At 39.8% G+C, this 20090-nt stretch overlaps 1 protein-coding gene across 2 annotated transcripts in view; it reads right to left on the reverse strand.

Moving 5' to 3' along the window:
- The window catches only part of JARID2 (jumonji and AT-rich interaction domain containing 2), a 224286-nt gene that overhangs the window by 33892 nt on the left and 170304 nt on the right, over positions 1-20090 (reverse strand). For both annotated transcript variants that reach the window (XM_069853704.1, XM_069853703.1), the window contains exons 5-6: positions 15850-16026; positions 4696-4925 (exon numbers count right to left, since the gene is read on the reverse strand). In XM_069853704.1, the coding sequence (XP_069709805.1) occupies positions 4696-4925; positions 15850-16026 (407 nt within the window). The remainder of the gene's footprint in view (positions 1-4695; positions 4926-15849; positions 16027-20090) is intronic.

Here is a 20090-nt window from a genome sequence, read left to right on the forward strand (position 1 = left end):
TTATGCAGGGACACATCTTTGCCTCAGTTCTACCACCTACTTCCATCAGTAACATGCAAAATTTGCCAGTGACGCACACATGGAAGGGGCTGTAAGCACTCTGCAGACAAGGTCAAAATCAAAGGCAATCCTGAAGAACCTATTTCAGGACATTTCTACAATAAGAGGAAGTGATATTTTTAGGAAGGACAAATCAAACACAAATGGGGAGGAATAACATTTGGGGACCATAGTGAGCTGCAAAACGCAACAGTAGCATCCAAATCACCTTCTCAGACCTGTTCTTAAGTACGCCGAAAGCAAGGGCTGGAGTGCAGGCTTTCCTCAGCAGGGTTGGGCCCAGCATCAGGCCCAGACTGTGAGAAAAATTTAGACAGTGGAGCAAGTCTAAAAGAGCATAAAGTGCTCAGGAATTTGGAACACATGACCCTTACTAAAAAGCCAAGAGAGTTGGGCTTATTTAGTCTGAAAGAGATGACTATGAGACAACTCTGTAATGGTCTTCTGATGCATAACCTTCTCCTCTGAAAAGAGACAGTAAATGCTCTTTCCATGTTCACTGGGAAAAGTGGGAGGAAATAAAACTCGTTACTTGTGAACAACAATGATGTGAGGCACAACTAGGAAAGCTTTCTCACTAGCATTAACAAAAAAGAAAATGGTGGGAAGAAGCTGTCAATGGATGTTGTGTAGTCTTCTCTACAGGAGGTTTTCCAGAAGGTTTCAAGGAGGCCATAGCTATGTTACTGTTGTGTCCGGTACAGTCAAGACAACGCCTCAGAGTGAGCAGTCAGGATGTATAGAGGTACCTTGTCACTCTAGCCTTCCTATGATTTTTTCCTGAAGAAGTTGTGATCAGAAATCTGAAGGGCCAGCAGGGCACTCCTTCAGCAAGGGGTGGTGACACAAGGCATGAGGACAAAATAGTCATGGAGAAAGTGCTCATGAAGGAAGGCAAGATCCTAACAGGTCCTCCTTTTCAAAGAAAACCAAATCATCAGTAACATGAGATTTAGGCCAGAATTAAAACTGCCAAGATACAAAATTCTGGAAAACTGAATTCATTAAGAGAACAGCAACTTATCACAACTGCTTAGGGTCATTAGAATACCTCCACACAACGACAGCTTAGATCTCTCAGGGCCAAATCTTGAACTGAACCGGCACATAAGCTTCAGCTATCTAACCTCCAGTCCTAACTTATAAGCACATTATTTCAAGTTTTTATTCAAACTTAGTTAAGTTCTTCCAGTGATGAACACATCCTGAAGTAGAGAACACTTGGCTTTGAGATTACCATAAGGAATTCAGTTCTTTCTTTCTGGTTGCTAACTAAGGAGATATCACAAGAAAGAAACACTGCTGAAAACTTTCTCAGGACCATCACATTTCTAGATCAGACACAAAATGATAGTTTTCAAATGCTTCTCCCTCTTCCCCTCCCCAAGTGCCCACAGGTATCTAGAGTGTTTTCAGAGAGGACAGCGTAAGTTTAAGATACAGCAGTACTACATAGACCAGAACGGACCACGCTTCAAATGAGAAGAGGCTGCAACAAACATCTTTCAGCTGGAAACAAGTGGAACAAATGACGTGGTCGTATCCCACCATCAAAGCAACTGGTGGATTCAGAATTTCACATTAGCAAATGTGAAATTCTGGCTGGTCAGTCATTACCTACACGTTCCTGGTCTGCACTTGTCTCTGTGGACCCATCAGATGATTGGAACCAAAAGAAACAAGAAAGTGTGGTACGCATTTTCTTACCTTTCTACTGTTGATATGTCTCCCCCCAAACCAAACATACACACACAGAGTCAGCCTAAAAAATTGGCCACACTGCCAGGTGCGCAGGTTCACCAAATGGGGGTCTATGCCACAGCTCCATCCCGAGGCAGTGCTTACACTGAGCACATAAGAAAGAAGTCAATTTAGTTCAAATAGTAACAAAGTGATCAACATTAGCCTTACATGACTCAAAGTCTTGAGCTAAAGGTGAAACTAGGGATACGAATAATCGTATCTTTGCTTTTCAGCTACCTTCTGAGTTTTGCTGACACACATTTGTCTTGAAACCACTCTTTTATCCACTTTCCTGAACACTTGCCTAGTAGTAAAGATGGTATGATAGATTTAAAATGTTGTTGTCTTTTAAAAAGCAAATGGGACCAGCACACAGTCTTGCAGCAATTTGTATGTTGATTTGAACTGGTCTACATACACACCTCTGCATAGCATCTAGGATCCATCCTCTAGACATAGACACTTACACACACATAAAAAATAAAGCCAACAAACAACTTATTAGATAACAACCACAGCAACGACAGCAACAGTAGCAATACCAACAACAGCTTTGGTCCCAAACAAATTCAAGTTATTGATCTGATCTCGAATTCATTCATAAAAATACTTCTGTGTTTATATAAAATTTGCAGAGCTAAATTACCATATTACACCAAGAGAGGGCCCCATTGAACTGCATTTCCTTTGCCCACAACCCCTTTGAAGTAGGGGATTTCGGAAGATAGCGAGGGAGGAAGAAAGAGAGAGAGGGAACACGTGACAAGTGCAAGTGCACACCAGAAAAAGGAAAGAAAGAAGGAGAGGAAAAAAGAAAATCTCAGGTAATTTCTAGTGTTCTGCCTTTATTTTCTCTAGGACTGAGCAAAACAAGCACACACACATAAATAACCCACGTAAATGAACAACACACAAAACCACACTGCTAGTGGGAGGAACATGTGTCCGGCACCCTGGGAAAACAACTCTCCTCGTGGAAAATATTGAAAATGCCAATAAAGACTCAGGACAAGGGCAGGAAATTTAGTGCTGACACATAATATGTTTTGCACAAAGTTAAGTCTTTCCGCCAGGCAAAATACATAATCCACCTTTAATTAGTCAAAGCCACATTTTCATTAATATTGGCAAGAAAGTATTTATGTGACAGTGGGTTGTGGAAAAAAATTCAAATGCCTTTAAAATAATAAAATAAAAATCATCTCAACTTACAGGTCCCCTACTTCCTGAAGCTTGAGAACCACGCTCTGTGAGGTATCTGTGCGGTGTGACTTTTGGCTGTACTGCATTGATTTAGAACTTCTCTCCATCTGGTGTAGCACAGCTGAAAACACCTAATATGCTACAAAGCAAATTCCACTTGAATCGTGGACAAAATTCTTCTACACCTTCCTTTTCCCTTCTCAGAACTACTTTCACTGGTGATGGCAGTTGACTTGCACAAGAATTTTAACCTGTTCTACTTTGATGACACAACTTTAAAGCACTTCACACAAGTGACCCAGTAAGTTGAAATAATTATGTATGAAGTGCACCCTTACGCTTTGGAAAACTTGTTCAACGTGAAGAGCTCATGGCAGAGCCTGTCACAGCAAGGACCACATGATGCTGGTAGTCACAAAAAAAAGAAAGCAGAAAGGATACAAAAGATGGCAGGAATTCAAACTGGTGAGCAAAAACTCCTATGGGGGAATAAAGAACGGAAGTCTTGCAGTGGTACAGAGAAATATACTGTAGATGCCCTGCGGGATCACAAATCTGATTTAGAAAGTAATACAAATCCAGTGGAGGCATTTCAGGAAAAGTTAAAACTGAAACACAGGGCATGGAAGATTCCCTTGGCATGAGCACCGCTGTTCTTCTATTTGCCATTTTCATTTCCAAACCTATGACAGAGAGGTGCTGTATAAGGCCTTAACAGCCCTACAAGATAGCAATTCCAGCTCTACTGAAGTTCAGCCCAGCCTATTTAGAAGAAAAACCTTTAGATGCCAGCAAATTAAGATTGTCTCTAATTGTCCTTTTGAGAATTAACCATTGCATTGCATTTCATATAAGGTGTAGGTGCATTGCCCTTGCGCAGGTACCCTAATACAGCCCCAGACTGATTCTGAAAATCTTTCATAAAAAAATTATTCGACAGTTGCTATTTTAGGAGCCCTTTGATCCAATCACCAAAACCAGATGGAGATGCAACCTGCCCAAACCCCAGACACGAGAACTGAAAGACTGGTCTGTTAAACTTCCATACTCAATATAAGTCAGGCAGACACAAACCTCTTGCTGAATTGTTTTACTGATTTTCAACCAGGTAACATGAAACTATGAATTTCTCCCCAGTTGGTACATCCACTGGGAAGGAGGCAATATCCTAGAGCACCTTTTTTACACATCAGGCAAAACATTCTTCCCCAGACTCCAAAGTCTGTGTTGCCCACATGCAATACCAGACTCCTAAGCCTAACATCAGCTTCTCTACAACACAAATGATCCTCTAAGATAACCCAAGCAGATCAGCCATACATAGGAGGAGTTCATTTTTCCATGTGCTGCCAGCCTTGGCACTGTCAGCAGTGCCAACAAGACCAACAAGAGTGCCAGTCAGAAAGATTTAATAAATGGCAATATGAACTTTACTCTTTCCTAAGCATACACTATATTATAAAGACAGGATTGTAAAGCTTTATCATACTGACTTCCTATGTATGTTTCACTTTTCTTTTTTCCTTCTTTCTCTCTTTCTCTCTCTCACTGAAAATTAACTCCCTGCTGTTTCCAGAGCATGACTTTAAGGAATGCCATGTTCACTCTGTAACAGGCAGTTAGAAAACAGAGTGAGCACCTTAAAAAGATGCATTTTCCATTTGTCCACAGTAGAGTACAATTCATTACCTGTTTTCTTAAGTCCTGAGCCGATCTATGAAGAGTGTGGTGGTTGTTAGCGGTAAGCCCTTTCGTAGAGGAGCCAGTGTTCGTAGGAGGATGGTGATTAGCAGCAGCCTGGTCTTTTCGGCTCTCAGCCTTCTGTTCGCTGTTCCTCTCCTTCCCTGGTGTGGCCTCTTTGCTTTTGTGTTTCTGAGCAGGTTCTTTCTCCTTCGATGATTTGCTGGACCCATTGAAAACTGAGAAAAGATAAAAGATCAGACTGTTAAGGGAAAAGAAGAAAGAAAAAAATACAAGACCAAAGTCTTCATTCAAAACAACCCAACTTGTGCTGCTGTCAGTGCTGGATCTTTAGTGTCTTCTTATACATAAAGTAAAATCAATACAGAGATAGAAGCACTGCTTTGCATATTTCTTTATATGAACAGATTTACTGAAGTATTTCCTTTGCCTGTTAACACACATTATCTTCAGTATCCAAATTAAAACATACAAGGGATATTACTGTTTTGATTGACCTAAATTTAGACTTATCAGTTTGATTTTTATTCATGACAGTTTTAATTAACTTCTTGCTATTGCAGCAGGGGAATTCTAAACATAAGCTAAACAGAAAAAGGATTTATTTTAACATTAATGTAAAAGAAAGTAAACATTTCTTGAAAAAACATGTTTTGTTTTTATCAATATCCACACTGCTGAACCAAACTGACAGCAGTTTGCCTATAGCAGACAAGCTGCAAATAGAACAAGGTACTTCTGCAAAGAAAGGAAAATACTAAAACCATTTTGGAATACACTATATAAAAGAATGCTGGGACCAATGCTGAGGGCCCTAGCCTTCTGCTGAAATGAAAGGACAAGAAAGCACAGAACAAAACCAGTATCTTTTTGTACAATAAATATTATGTAAACGCATACAAGTCTATCTCAGCAAGTTTTGTTCCTGTCCCTCTGATGAATTTTTTAATAGTCACTGCTTTTTTGTTGTCAGGGAACATGAAAAGCTGAGGTTAAAAAAACCCAAACAAACCCAAAACGTGTGACATTTCTGTTTATCAAAAAACGTGGTGAATTTTTGCCAGTGCCGACCCCTCTTCTCCGAAGCACCTGACAGAGGTCCATGAGGCTTCTGATCCAACACACACAATGGCAAGTGCCCTCCTGCCTTCTCTAATCATTTACTCTTGTTTTTTACCCCTGCCTTTTTCACCATGGTTTTCGAAAAGATGTAAATAAGAAAAATCATAAATACTTAATAGCACAAGTATCTGAAAATCATATTTATTATGCACAACACACACCATCTGTTTGGGATTAACTAAGTGACTTAAGTTATCATTTTGCTGTGAAATTAAAGCCTTCCTTCGTCACTAAACATGGCATACCTACCATGCATACCGTTTTATCTAAATTGTGAAGTTTAGCTGTCTCTATAGATGTCCTGTAGTATTAGACCAGTGCAGCAGCAATAGTGGTAATAATAAAAAAAACAACAATCCTTCTGGACACAAGAGGGGCATCTAAGCTGCTTATGAGTAGACATCTATCTCCAAGTCTTCCCAACCAGCTATCTACCTTCCTATTGCACCTCCAAAAGCTCAAACTCCAGAAAGCTATTGACAAATTTGTTATTCAGGTGACTTATCATACTCAGTTGATCAAGTGTTGAAGCAGATTATGTAAAAAATAGAAAACTGCAACTGCTCTTCCTCCTCTCTTGCATAAACTGAATAAGAACTGTCAGCAGTGAAGTCACTGCAAATTCCCCCCTGGCTCCGTCACTTCTGAGCTCAGGAACAACTGGCACTGCCCCAGCCAGCCAAGGATTTCTCAGTGATTTCAGTAAAGTCACATAACCTCCGTGTCTCATTTCCAGTGATGGAACTGATAATAATTGCCAACCCCTCTCAGGGAGTTCAAGACAATACATTTATCCTCCTTTGTAAGGAGTTCTCATATCAGATGGAAGGCGCTACAGACGCATGAAGCATGACTATTTATTTTTAATAAGACACAGCACAAACAACTGATGGCAGCTTCATTAATATGTATTTCATCACTACGAGTGATATTTTCCTTCAGAAGGAACAAATTGTATATACTGATCTGCTCATATGGAAACGTTAAGTCAGAGAGATTAGTTTTCTGTATTCAATTGCCATTTTATAAACCAAATATTACTGAAACAGAAAACATAGCCAATAAGCCAAATTGTGAACTTCTATACTTCACAAAAAAAACCCTCAGCGAACATGAGACAAGGTATATTTTATATGCAACAGCTCATTAATTTTAAGTGTCGTGGGAACCCTGCCAGTTTTGCCCTCTGAGTAATTATCTTTTGTCTTAATTTGTAAGATTCTTGAAAGGAGGAAGAGAGAAATGGGAGAGAAAAAATGTTCAGTCTCACAGGAAAAGCTTAAAAAGCTTAAAGCCTGAAAACACAATAAAAAGGGAGAGACATAGATACAAAACAGTCCTAGTCAAGCTGTCTCTAGTTAAACAGTAAATGGGATTGGTTTCTATAAAAATCAGTGTTTGTTTCTTCCAACACTTAGAATATTTTTATACCCAGCTAGATAGGTATAAAGACCTTTCTGCAGTAATGAGTACTGCAAAATTCACAAACACGTCACAAGAGCAAGTATCAAAATGTTAACCTGATTAATTACAAAATGCTACCACAAGCCAAGCATTTCAGCGAAAAAAAAATCCCCTGGACTATGATTTTGTCCCCATCTGAGTAAAAATGTAGAATTAAGTTATTTAGACAATAAATAAGTTATTTAGTACAATGCAGGATTAAATTCTGTCCCTAATAGCTAGAAGGAGCGTTCAGTGAAAAGATTAAACCACCAGGAAAGACCAAAAAGCTCCTCAAGAATACTTATTGTTAAAGAGTAACTGATAACCACCACTTCTCAAAGGAAAGAAACCAATAAAACCCCCAAAGCCTGCATAAAATATTACTGAGACCAAATCTGATGTAAGAATGAAATTACTGCTAATTCTTTTGTGTCTTCTTGTGCAGAAAACTGTATTCTCCTTCATGTCTGCTGGCTCTTCAATATTTCTGAGTCATTTAGAAAAGCAGAAAAGGGGTAATTCACTAAGCCCAGACATAGCTATGTCCCATCCGCTATCTCCCATCCTAGAGATAACACTGTCATGCACAATATCCACCGTTCTGCTCCCAGTTATTTTTTTGTCTTGTGAAAAGAGCAGCCAATAGATTTCATACTTGAAGCAATAATTTCATTTTAAAAAAACGCAGAAAGACAGAAAAAAAACCCCAACCCACTTAAGTGGTGAAACTCACATTATTACAGCAGAAATCTTCTGTAGTCTTGAATTATGGTTATTTTATGCTACCTTAACCAGCTCTGTATTTCCAGGACAGTTAAAGGTAGGACCACTACTAACAAATAATTAAAAGTGCAAGAAAATTATTAGTGTTCAGATGCTTCAAACAGAATAAATGGATATCCTTTTATGCATATCTATTTGAATGCTCCTTCTCAAAATGCCACATCTTCCAAAGCAATTATTATTATAAAGCTGAAACAATAAAAGACCCAGAATGAAACACTTGCGGGTCTTTTGGTTAGCAGTGATGATCAAATGTAAAGAAACCGAACCATTACATTCAAAACTCACAAGCACTAGGGTTTTTTTAAGCACTGATGTAATTTATGGCAGCAGAGCAAAACCTTATGGCAGGTGTGCTCCCCACGGATGTACCACAGTGCTCTCTGCACCGGGGGAACTGGAGCCCAGGCACCACTATTCACTCTGCATCCCATACAGGGACTTTGGGGTATCTCATTTGAAACTGCAATGAAGAATGCCTACATAAAGAAATGGAAAGTGTGTGTGTACAAGGTACAGCTATAACAATGGTCAAAACAATTTTTGATCAAGTAGAGCCACAGATGCAATCGATTACTAACAGATTAACTTTACTGCAGGAAATGACAGCGCAGTGAGTGATAAACATTTATTGTGTTTTCGGCAGTTTTCTGAAGTATTCCTACATTTGCATGCAAATATTTTACAGGATACATCCATCCAGCCATTCAGAAGCCAATTTATAATACATACCATAATCAGGCTTTCAATATATAAGCAGCAAAATCACTGTACAGGGTTCAGCCAGCTGCTGGCTCCATGGGCAAAGCTTTCTCTCCCAAGGCCTCTTGGAGATTATTCCCTCACCAGACACACTTTATATATGACATAACAGGGGAGTCCATTGCAGGGACAGCAGAGTAAGGATGTATAAACACTTTTGCTTTATGCCAGTGTCTTGAGGATGAAGGCATGGGCCATACATGTACACACACGCCACATGTCATGGGGCTCATGCCACATAAAGCAAGTGATTGCACGTTCACAAAACTTCCAAAACAAAGAGGGACGATAAGAGTGAAAGGGAGTTTTGTTTTTAGAAGGAGAAAAGGGAGCTTTGCCAATGTTGTGAACCCAAGCCAGCTATTCCAATGCAAACCTCATGCTGTTACATTGATCATGTTTGGGAAGAGATGTAATATTAATCAACTTTCTGGCATTAAGTATCCGTTACTGTACAAAAACATTCTTGCTCTGGCTTCAATTCAGTTTTAAGTCACTGTGAAAACATTTATGTGGCTCTCAAACTGCCTTAAAGGACCCAGGCAATAATTCTTTTCCTCTCTCAGAGGAAATAAAACAATGATCTACTTCCATAAAACGGAGTATTTTAATACTGCCGATTGTTTTCCTCAAGTGTTCGGTATGTTCAGACTTCTACAAATAATTTCCAGAGAAAGAAGCTGTCTTCTGGAGTGCCCCACCTCCCTGTCCCCAACAAGATCCACCTCCTCGGGGTGCGTAGCAAAGGCACACTTCAGGAGAAAAGGATACCAGTACCTGAAGGGGCTACAAGAAAGCTGGGGAGGAACTTTTTACGAAGGCTTGTAGTGACAGGACATGGGGCAATGGGTATAAACTGGAGAGGGGCAGATTTAGACTAGACATAAGGAGGAATTTCTTCACTATAAAGGCGGTGAGGCACTGACACAGGTTGCCCAGGGAAGTTGTGGCTGCCCCATCCCTGGAGGTGTTCAAGGCCAGGCTGGGTGGGGCCTTGAGCAGCCTGGTCTGGTGGGAGGTGTCTCTGCCGATGGAAGTTGGGGTTGGAACTGGATGACCTTTAAGGTCCCTTCCAACCCAAACTATTCTGATTGTATGACCATGACATCATATGAAAATGTGTGGCAGCACAATTCCACACTTCTCCAGCCCTAATCCAGTGCCATGCAATTTGTCAGTGGACAACTCCACAACAAAATACCCACAGCTGCATGCTAGCAGAAGTCAAACAGGAGAACTGTGGCAGATAACATGCCACAAAATTTCTTATTGATGCTATCACTAACACAGCTCAGACCCCTGCACACACAGGAATATATTGGGCCACTGAGAGAAGCGTTATTGGTATGAGACACCACGCCACCGTTTGCAAAAATTCAATACCAAGTGTCTTGCCTTAGCACAAATTCATTACTCTCAGCTAGCCATTACGACACAAACACACCAAAAGGGTCTCTCGCTAAGCAGCAAGTCCATACAAGAAGCGTCTTATCTGTTATCACAAGTCTCTCACCAGGACAACAATTCAATTTCTTTTGAGCAACTTCCAGCTCCCCTATTCTTCTCCACAGGTCATACATCTAGCTACTGAAAATCTGCAAATCCCCAAATGTGTTGTGCCTTATTTGCATATTTAAATATGTAAATTACTGCAAATGGGGTAATTTTCATGTTACATATTTTTGCAGAAAAATTAAATGTGCAAAAATGTTTATTGCAACAATTACTGGTTCCATGGTATTTCAACAAAAGGCCGTAAATCATCAAAATAATTGCCTACCCATTAACTATTGTAGCACTCTGCCTGAAATTTTCTCATTCTGCATTTTAGCTGGATGCAGAAAATATTTTTCTTCTAAACGTTTACCTCTTCAGGATTAATTTGACTGAAAAAGATGCATGAGCCTAAGATTCCGTCTTATGTTCCCACACACAAATACCACATTTAGTTAAACCCAAAACTATATAAGGAATTACAATCACAAATTAGAACTTTCTCACAATGCTCTCTAATGGTAATGTATGCAAAAGATATGCCATTAAAACCCAAGATGTACAAACACTGCATCAAACTATATCCTGAAATAAGGAAAATAAAAATCTATAATCTTTCCCTGCATCATCTTTGTTACTACACGTGTAAGGAAATTACTCTGCTAAATTATCCATTGCAAATTGAGAAGCGAAACCTTCCTCTGTATTTCTGGTGAGCGAGGAAGATGGCACTAAAGCAGAGTATAGTATTTCTAGCAATGCCTGCTTACTACACACTGCTGCCAGATCTCTCTTGAAACATGAGCCCTAATAAAAAAAAACTATGTCCGTACAATTTTCTCCCCTGCTCATTTCAGGCAAAAGCACGCAGAGCAGTTTTTATCTGATCCTGTTAACAAAACACAGCATGGAGCTGTAACCAGTTTTGACCCAGTCAGTTTGCTGACACACTGGAGCTGGTTTGCTCCAGCTAAAGACTCTCCTTCACGAAGAAATCTAGTTACAAATGATGACAGCTAACTCTGTTTTCCAAAACATAAACGACAATTTAATTGTCTCGGGCATCTGAGGACAAACAGGTCATTCCCAGGTATGCCGGCCCAGATGTGCACTTCTCTCCACCTTTGAACTGCTGTGCTGGTGTGAGAAAAGCCTAAACTTATCATCATCCTTGAGGAAATCAGCCAATAATTACTTGAGGAACTGTTGCCTGCTGCATGCAATTTCAAAGATGTGTGCGCTACTGTATCAGTGCACATTGCTCCTCCTGAGGCTCTTTTCCAGCGCACAAGTCCTTTCAAGTACAGCAATGCCTATACCCTTTTGCTCTTGTGATGGGATTGATAACCCAGCTCCCTAACTGCATCTTCCAGCTCCCGATCCCAGCTTGCCTAACAGAAGGTTTGGCACCTGCAAACATTTTCCTTCAGGAGCCAGCAGAGAAAACCTTCCATTGTGCCACAGAATGAAATCAAAGTAGGATTTATTTAGTCAAGAGGAATTCAAAGAATTAGCTTTAATGAAGCAGAGACCTAAGCCTACCCTCTTACCTACAACTTGGAATTTCCTCCGAGCAGCAGGGAGATCTAATTTAGACTCGGTACCTCCCTGTCCCCCAGGGAAGCTGAGTACTGCTCGCCTGAGGAGAACCTGCTTTCCCTGCACGTCAGCCTGCAGCTGATGACTGACACCCTCCTCCCTTTTACATAAGGTCAATTTTCAAATAGATCAATGTCTCTCCATCTCCTCCTCCATGCTGGCAAGATGCCCTGTCATCCAGGCTGTGGTTGAGAACTTCCTCCCCACACCTGGCAGCTACACTGAAGAAAAAACACATTGTTTAAGCCAATGCTCCTGGCCTGGCTTCTTCCACCAAATTCCTTGTGTTCAAAGCCGTGTAATAGCCTCAGATAATCTGACTGATGGTCATTTGAGATGCATGCAAAATGCAAGCTGGAAAATAAGCATATCCATCTGAGCAGCACATGGGCGTCCCGTAGCTGGTCATTCTGGATCTAAACATGAAGAAATATGTGGTTCCTGAACCCACACACGAAAGAGTCAGCGACAAGGCTGCAATTGCACCAGTCACCCAAACCTCTGCTCTATCTGCTGCAATACGCAACACCACACCATCCCTGATTTTCCACATGTTAATTTTGAAATTCACCACAAACTTTCTTAGGTCTGAAGTTAAAAGGGAACTACGCACTTCAAAAAGATGAAATACTTGACTGAAACAGCAAGAAAGGTTTCTCTATTACAACTAAATGATCATATGGTTTCTTAGATGGAAAAAATATCCTTTTGAAGTCAGTAGCTATACAGAGACCAAGTGGTTCAATTCATTAGTTTCTGGCCTTTTACCATTATAACCCTGCTACAAATCCTAACACAATTAAAATCATTCTGATTAAGACCAAAATTCCACATCAAGTTTTCAAAAGCTTCAAAAATCTCTCCCTCCTCAAAAGACATAATTAAAAGCACAAACTTCTGCTAATTTTATTGCTGAATTTGTCAGAAAAGCAATCAGCAGTATTATGTGGAAGAGGTCAGACTAGATGACCTCCTGGGGTCTTCTCTGACCTGAATTAATCTATGATACGTACTGTGAGAGCATACCTTAACCCTTAAGCAAGTAAGAACCACTCACACATTTTACTCTACGTTACAAGAGAACAGTTCTCTTGCAAACAAAAGCTGAAATATTTTCTCTTAGTAAGAATTACTCATTGTGAGTTTAAGGACACTGAAGAAGACAGTAAGGGGAAGAGTTACACGCAGAACATCCCACACAACATGAGAGATACCTACCCAAAACTAATAATAGTTTCTAACCAGGGCACAAAGCATCACTGATGGCATCCAAGTCTTTATCTGCTGCTAACTTATCTTAATAGCAGTCAGACCTGGCCTAATGAGCTGAATTCTGGCAATGACATGAAACCAATTTTTGTGGCTTTACCATCTTCCCTTATGGCAACCACAGCAATACCCTAGAAAACAGTTTAATTGCAAGACTATCACTGTCTGCACTAAGATAATGCATGAGGAAAAACTTGCACATCGATACCTATTCATTTTCCACGCTTCCACGAATGTGCGGGATAAACACTTCTCTCACCAAACATTTTACATTGCCCTTTAACAGCTGAATTAGTGTGCAGGGCATCAGAAATACTAAGCAAGGAAGATGAAAACACACAGGTAATGATCTGATGCTTTAAATATATCTATGTAAGCAGTAATATTGGAAGGCAACAAGTCAGTTGAGTTAATTACTTTAATTTGTACAGCAAGCTATGCCACATGCTGCATCTTATTCATACTTCAGCATTTACGACTGAGTTAGCTGTCCAAAAGGTGGCTCAACAGGCTAGGTTATAACGGTTTGGTGTGCAACCCTAATAATACCCCATATTGGCATTAGAAGAGGATATTGACAAATGACTTTGCCCAGGAAAGTTGTTCTGCCCCCCATTTAATAGCAAGCAATCATTTGACACTGTCTAATGACATTAATCAAGCTCTGAACCTTTGTTGTTGTATGTCATAGCAAATGCTTAGCATTTTCAGGTCCAAAGTGCTTGACTACACATTGTATATTAAAAACAAAAGACTTTAATTAATTAAAAATAGACTCTCACGCTAGATTAAGTTCATTTGCTGCACCCGTCCCTGGTCTGTCTGTGTGTGTGGTCTCATTTAAAACACACACACATGAACCAGAACCTATTTTATTCACAGGAAACAAAAATACTATTGGCTGTCAACCAAAATAACAGACACTGAGAAATGGGAATACCCATGGGTAAGGAAATTTTAATTAAAAAGAGGAAAAAGAAAAAAAGACAACAACGAAGCAAAATGACAATGATGAAGAAGAAGAAACTGCCTTCTCTGGGAATTCCTGTTTCATCACCTTTGTCAAAACACCTCATATTGTCTCCTATGTATTTTATAAAGGTCTTTTGCAGATCTATTAAAACAGCAGCTTCATTTATGCTCACTCTGATCTATATTGATAAAGATTATGAAGCCATTAGATGGCTCATTAAGTTTGCCTCTACTTACCCCCAATTAAGATTTCAGGTGTCTCTGGTTTTAAGCTAATTTCAAAGTGGCTGCCATCTGGGACATTCTCAAGGAAAACAATTGGCTCCTTTTGTAATGATTTATCATACTTAAAACTCTTAGGCAGCAGTTCTGTTACATGCAATCTCACTTCCCGTATGTAGAGTTTTGAGCCTCTTGTTTTGGGGGGGTTATTTAGAAATCAATCCAAAGCACCAAATTTTGATCCATGGCTTCTACAGCATTAAAGTGCCTGCTCTCAGCTGACAGTTGAAATGCTATTAGGCATAATGCACCTTTACTTAATTCACTTCTCCACAAATTATTCACAAAAAGAGAGGGTATGAGCTTGGGCGTGCAGTAAAAACCAGATTCAGACGTACTAATGAAAAATAATTTTGGTATATGTAACAAGGGCGTCCTTTATAGAAAACTCCCTTTTGAAAAGTAGAGATGAGGACCAGCACAGTGAAGTAACTGGGATCTACTAACCCCTACTTCAGAGCAGAGAGTAGCATGAAAGAACAAAAAATGCAGGCACAGGTCACAACCATCTCTCAAAAAGTAAATTGTCTCTCTCTCTAAAGAGAAACCTTTCTCTCAGTCCTCCAGCTAAGCGGAGGAAAGCTGAATGAGCAGTCACCAGAAGAAACAATTTTCATGGTAAACTAATACTGAGCAAGGAAACAGAGAACATCGGCTCCATTTAGAAATTGTGTCAGGCAGTGAGGGCACAGAGGTGTTGTGATACACATAGGACTTCGCAGTAGAGCATTATAGCAGGCTCAGAAATTTTTCGGCATGGCCTTTAGATCTTTCATTTTACACTAGGTGATATTGCAGCATACACAGATACACCAGGAGGACTTCATGACAGAAATGCTGTCACAAATGCAGCTTTTGTTGATTTGTAAATAAATAACTGACTTGAAAGTGCTTCTTCCATAAAATCTTTCAATCAGCAACATGAACGAAGCATCTAATCCTACTGCAGTTGTGGTATTGATATTGTATGTAAGAAATTAAGCATTGCCCCGTCACACGCTTTGATAACACTTATGAATGCTTATATTTAACTTTGATAAAATGAAATCATTCTAGATTAAACATCAGTCTCAAAAAAGCCAGAGAGAGACTGTGTGTGCCTATACATATATGTGTGAGTGTGTGTGTATAACTCCAGTGTATATTTGTCTGTGTGTGCATATATATGTGTGTGTATATATATTTTATACATATATATATATAACAGTTACCGTTCCACCATAGATAGAATTCAGGTTGCCAAGAGAAACAGGTTAAAGCAGAAGATGTTACAACTACATCTCACTCCATTCTCCTATTACGGCATGTATCCTTTTTCACTCAGATCCAGAAGGATGGACAAGAAGTAAGCACATTAAGCTCATAAATGTCTCTACTAGGCAGTGAAGGGGAACAGCACTGTTTAGGACCTACCTTGCCCGTTTGGTACATGTTTATGTGTTTTTCCTTTCCTGGGGGTAGACTGGCATGACGATGAAGCATTGTTTGTGGCTGTTTTTGTGTCCTCTGTCTCCTCCTCCTCCTCATCTTCATCCTCGTCATCCTGAGAGCTTCCAAAATATACCATGTTGCTGGGCAGAGCTGGAGAACCTGATCATTATAAATAAATGGTTCATTAGCATCATTACATTCACTTACTGCACTAACCAAATTGATCATAACCTACTTTAGCATTATGCATAGCAAGGCAAGAGGGAGATTTGGAGGTGGAAGGTCACAGTAGAGCATAACTAACTGGAGGGGTTTTATTATTAATTTTTACCAATATACCTATTGGATACCCATGTGCTTGAAAAGCAGGGTTTCCCCCTCCCCAAGCACATTCTATTTGTACTTTAGACAAGCAAACAGTCTTGCTACAAGCCCTAATTAATAGCTTTGTGTATTCAGAAAAGGACTAACGCACATGCTTAATTTCAAATGCGTGCTTAAGTGCCTTACTGAAATCTTAACATACAAATTAGAAGCTTACAGCTTTTCCAAACAGAAGAAAAAAGAGCATTTACAAACTGATCTGCACCCCAGTAATATTTTTAGGTTATTATTACAATAAAGTATGGGCAATTTAAAATTCACAATGCTTTGCAGACCTTTACAGCATTGTACACCATGCTTTGCAGCATTCTGGTTCAGTTTTAAACAAAGAGGAAAACTGAGACATTGACATGCTTAAATTTGCCTAGCAGGTCCCTGATAAAGGAAAGAAAAGAGCAAAGGTCTCCTACTTCCCCATATGCTTCTCTTGAGGATGTTTCTTCTCATCTCTTGCTTACTTCCCATGATGTCCCCCTAACCTGCCTTGTTTGTGCAAGGATAAAATTCAATATGTGTTTACTGACAGGGAAGAGAGAATTCACTAGTTTGACAACAATAAAGGGCTATAATTTAAATGTAGCTCTTGCACAAAAGGTCTTTTATGCATGTCATGCAACAGTGTATAGCTTTCCCTGCTCTACATCAGGACACATGACACAACTGTAGGAATCCAATAACCATTTTAAAATGTACAGATACTGCTGACAACTAATGGACACCTTGCTTTATGCCAGATACTAGTTTCTACTTCAAACTAAGTCTTCTGTCTATCCCCAGGAGGTACAGATGCCCTAGGAGCCTCCTACTTATTTGCAGAAGAATTTTTTTGGTGAAGAAGGAGAGGGAAATAGAAAATCAGTAGAAGTGGAGAATGAGAACTCCTTGCCTCTATTATTTTCCTATAGCTAAATAAGACAAAAGACAAAAAGAGCTCAGCTACAGAAGAACAACACAAGGTAGTGGCAATTCGGCTGATTCTTTCTTAGGAAATGCCTCTGGCTTCAAGGACTTCAGAAGAGTGATTCTGTGGTTTGATTTTGAGATGTTGGTGTTGCCACTGCCAAAACCTAACTGAAGCTTGTTCTTCAGTTGTGTTTTTATGCTTTATGCTTTTAGCAGCTTTGTACAAATTACTCTTAACTCCAAAAACTACATTTCAGTGAATGGATACCAAAATATTGCACAAAAAAAAAAGGGACAGGCTGTTTCTGCAATGAACCATCCTTTCCTAAGCATGCTGGTTTGGGTTGGAATGGAGTTAAATTTCTTCATAGCAGTTTGAATGGGCTGTGTTTTGAATCTGTGACCAAAACAGTGTTGATAGCACAGGGATGTTTTAGCTACCGCTGAGCAGTGCTTTCTCAGCATCAAGACATTTTGTTTTCCTGTTTCTCATGCTGTCCTGCCAGCAAGCAGGCTGGGGATGCACAAGAAGTTCCCAACTGACCAAAGGGGTATTTCACACCATATGACATCGTGATCAGCAATAAAAGCTGGGGGAAGAAGGAAGTGGGGCCTTTCAGAGTCATAGCATTTGTCTGCCCCTCAGTCACCATTACGTACGACAAAGCTCTGGTTTCCTGGAGGTGGTTAAACACCTGACTGCTGACAAGAGGTAGTGACTCAATTCCTTCATCTGCTTTGCTTACATTTACAGCTTTTGCATCACCTATGAAATGATCTTTATCTCAACCCCTGAGCTGTTGCACTTTTACCCTTCCCCAGTCCCACTGCAGGGGAGCGAGCGAGCAGCTTGTGTGGGGCTTAGCCCCTGCCTGTAAAGACCTTTGCTCTTGGTGTCTGTAACAGCCCCTTTGGGACTGTAGCTGCCTTGGGAAGAAGCAGAGAAAAACTCCCCACTGGCATCCTGTACTGTCCGTTGGTGGTAGCCCTTGGACAGCCAGGGGAGACACTAGAGCAGCACGTAAAGCATGGTGATTCTTTCCTCCCTGCAATAACTTACGTATTAATCCATCCAACCTAGACACAAATGTATGGACACATACGGTTATCCTAGGGGGAAAAGTCTTTTGAATGCCCCAACTTTCACATTTATATAGACTAATGATCAGATTAAGACTGCTGATATATTTCAAGGCATGGGAGCCATAGTAACTTATGGAAACAAAAACCTTCACATTTTTTATGCAAGCCCAGAATGGCAATCAGCCATAGAAGGCAAGACGTGCTGAGAGGTACATTAATTCTTCTGCTTGGCGAGGAGCCTTAAGTCTCAACTAACTCGAAGACACCAAAACAGTTACTTTAGGACAGTGTTGGCTGAAAAATAAATTGCCTTTTTCCTTCAATCTTGGTACAAAATACTGTGGTATGGATTCAGAAGTTATTAGTTCTGTAAGCTCCGTACTGTGCATCAGCTCTAATCAGGATCCGAAGTCTGGCACCATCAGTGCATTAATGCACTGACAAATGATGTCAGTAAAAAAATTTACTGTTAGGAACCCTCAAAATTAGATGCAAACGAAGACTGATATCTATTACAATTACAGAAATAGTCAGAAATTTTATCCTTCTTAGACACCACAATAGGAGACCAGAGATAATGTCTAAGTCTCATCTTCCTTTAGAGTTCCACATCCTTAAGCTTTTTTGTCAGCTGCTTTCAACAGCAACCAGCAAAAAAATTACTATCAGTGATGTAAATGTTGTTATTACAATAGCAGTCTTTTCTTTTTTCCTGTTTTTTTTTAAGGACAGAAGAAAATACAATATAGAGCATTTTGCTCAGAAAGGAGGGAGGGTCTAACCCAAGCGTGAGGCCAGGTACAAACTTCAGCTACCTCCTGGTATTCAGTTGTTGTTAATCTCAGTGCATAAATCTCCGGTTGGAATGACATTTTTTAATTCTTTCCGATCAAGAACTATGAACAACAATGGTTAAACTGCATTCCTGGGACAGCTGGGAATGTTTGGGAAGTACATTGCCAGAGAAATTAGACTAGCAATGTCCAACAACACATGAGAGTCCTGTTAGCCCTCACTTTACTGATCTGAAGTGCTCTGCAATACGAGACCTTAGAGAAAAGCTGGCATTCAGTCTCAATCACCTCCTCCTCCTCCTTCCCCCAAGCTTTTCCTACATATTTATTAAAGTTGACTTGCAAAACAGAAAGAAAGAATGAAAAAAAAGGCTGGACCTGTACATTTTTGTTCTATTTAAGCATTGTTACAAATGGAAGACATCAAAAGAAATCTAAAAGCTTCGAGTTCTCTTGCTTACTTTTTATAGTAAAGCTATTTTTATCATCGTCTTTTATAATAAGATTTCAGTTCCGGAACAGCCGCAAATACTGAGCATTTGTTCACACCTATGGTTTGAGCTCGTTAAAACCACTTTCACTTTAAGTCTATGTAGTTAAACATGTCCAAAAGGATGAGAAAACACTAGTTTACAATACTGAAACAGGTTGTTTCAGCTCAACATACTGAAAAATCCCTTTATGAGCAAACTGAAGGGAAGACAAGCCTCTAAAGACATTGTGATTTCATTCAAGCTAAAAGTATGACAATAATGTTGATTAGGTAACACATATTGTATAAGTGTGAGCAGTTGGCGTGCCCTGGTGGCTTACACCAAGCAAAGAACTAAGTGACCCCACAAAAAACTCCTCTTATTGAAATAAAACTCAGACTTCTCATGACTAAAGAAGCTCGTAAGAGTGAAGCTGCACTGTAAGAGTAGAAGGTAGGTCATCACTCACCTCCTTTATTATAATAAAGATTGCTGTCCTAAATATCCCTCATCATCTCCAAGACCAGATAAGGATGTGTACATGATACCATAGCACACTTCTACAGGGGACTACATGTGTTACTCG

The sequence above is a fragment of the Phaenicophaeus curvirostris genome, chromosome 3, assembly GCF_032191515.1.
Source record: "Phaenicophaeus curvirostris isolate KB17595 chromosome 3, BPBGC_Pcur_1.0, whole genome shotgun sequence".
Classification (NCBI taxonomy): Eukaryota; Metazoa; Chordata; class Aves; order Cuculiformes; family Cuculidae; genus Phaenicophaeus; species Phaenicophaeus curvirostris.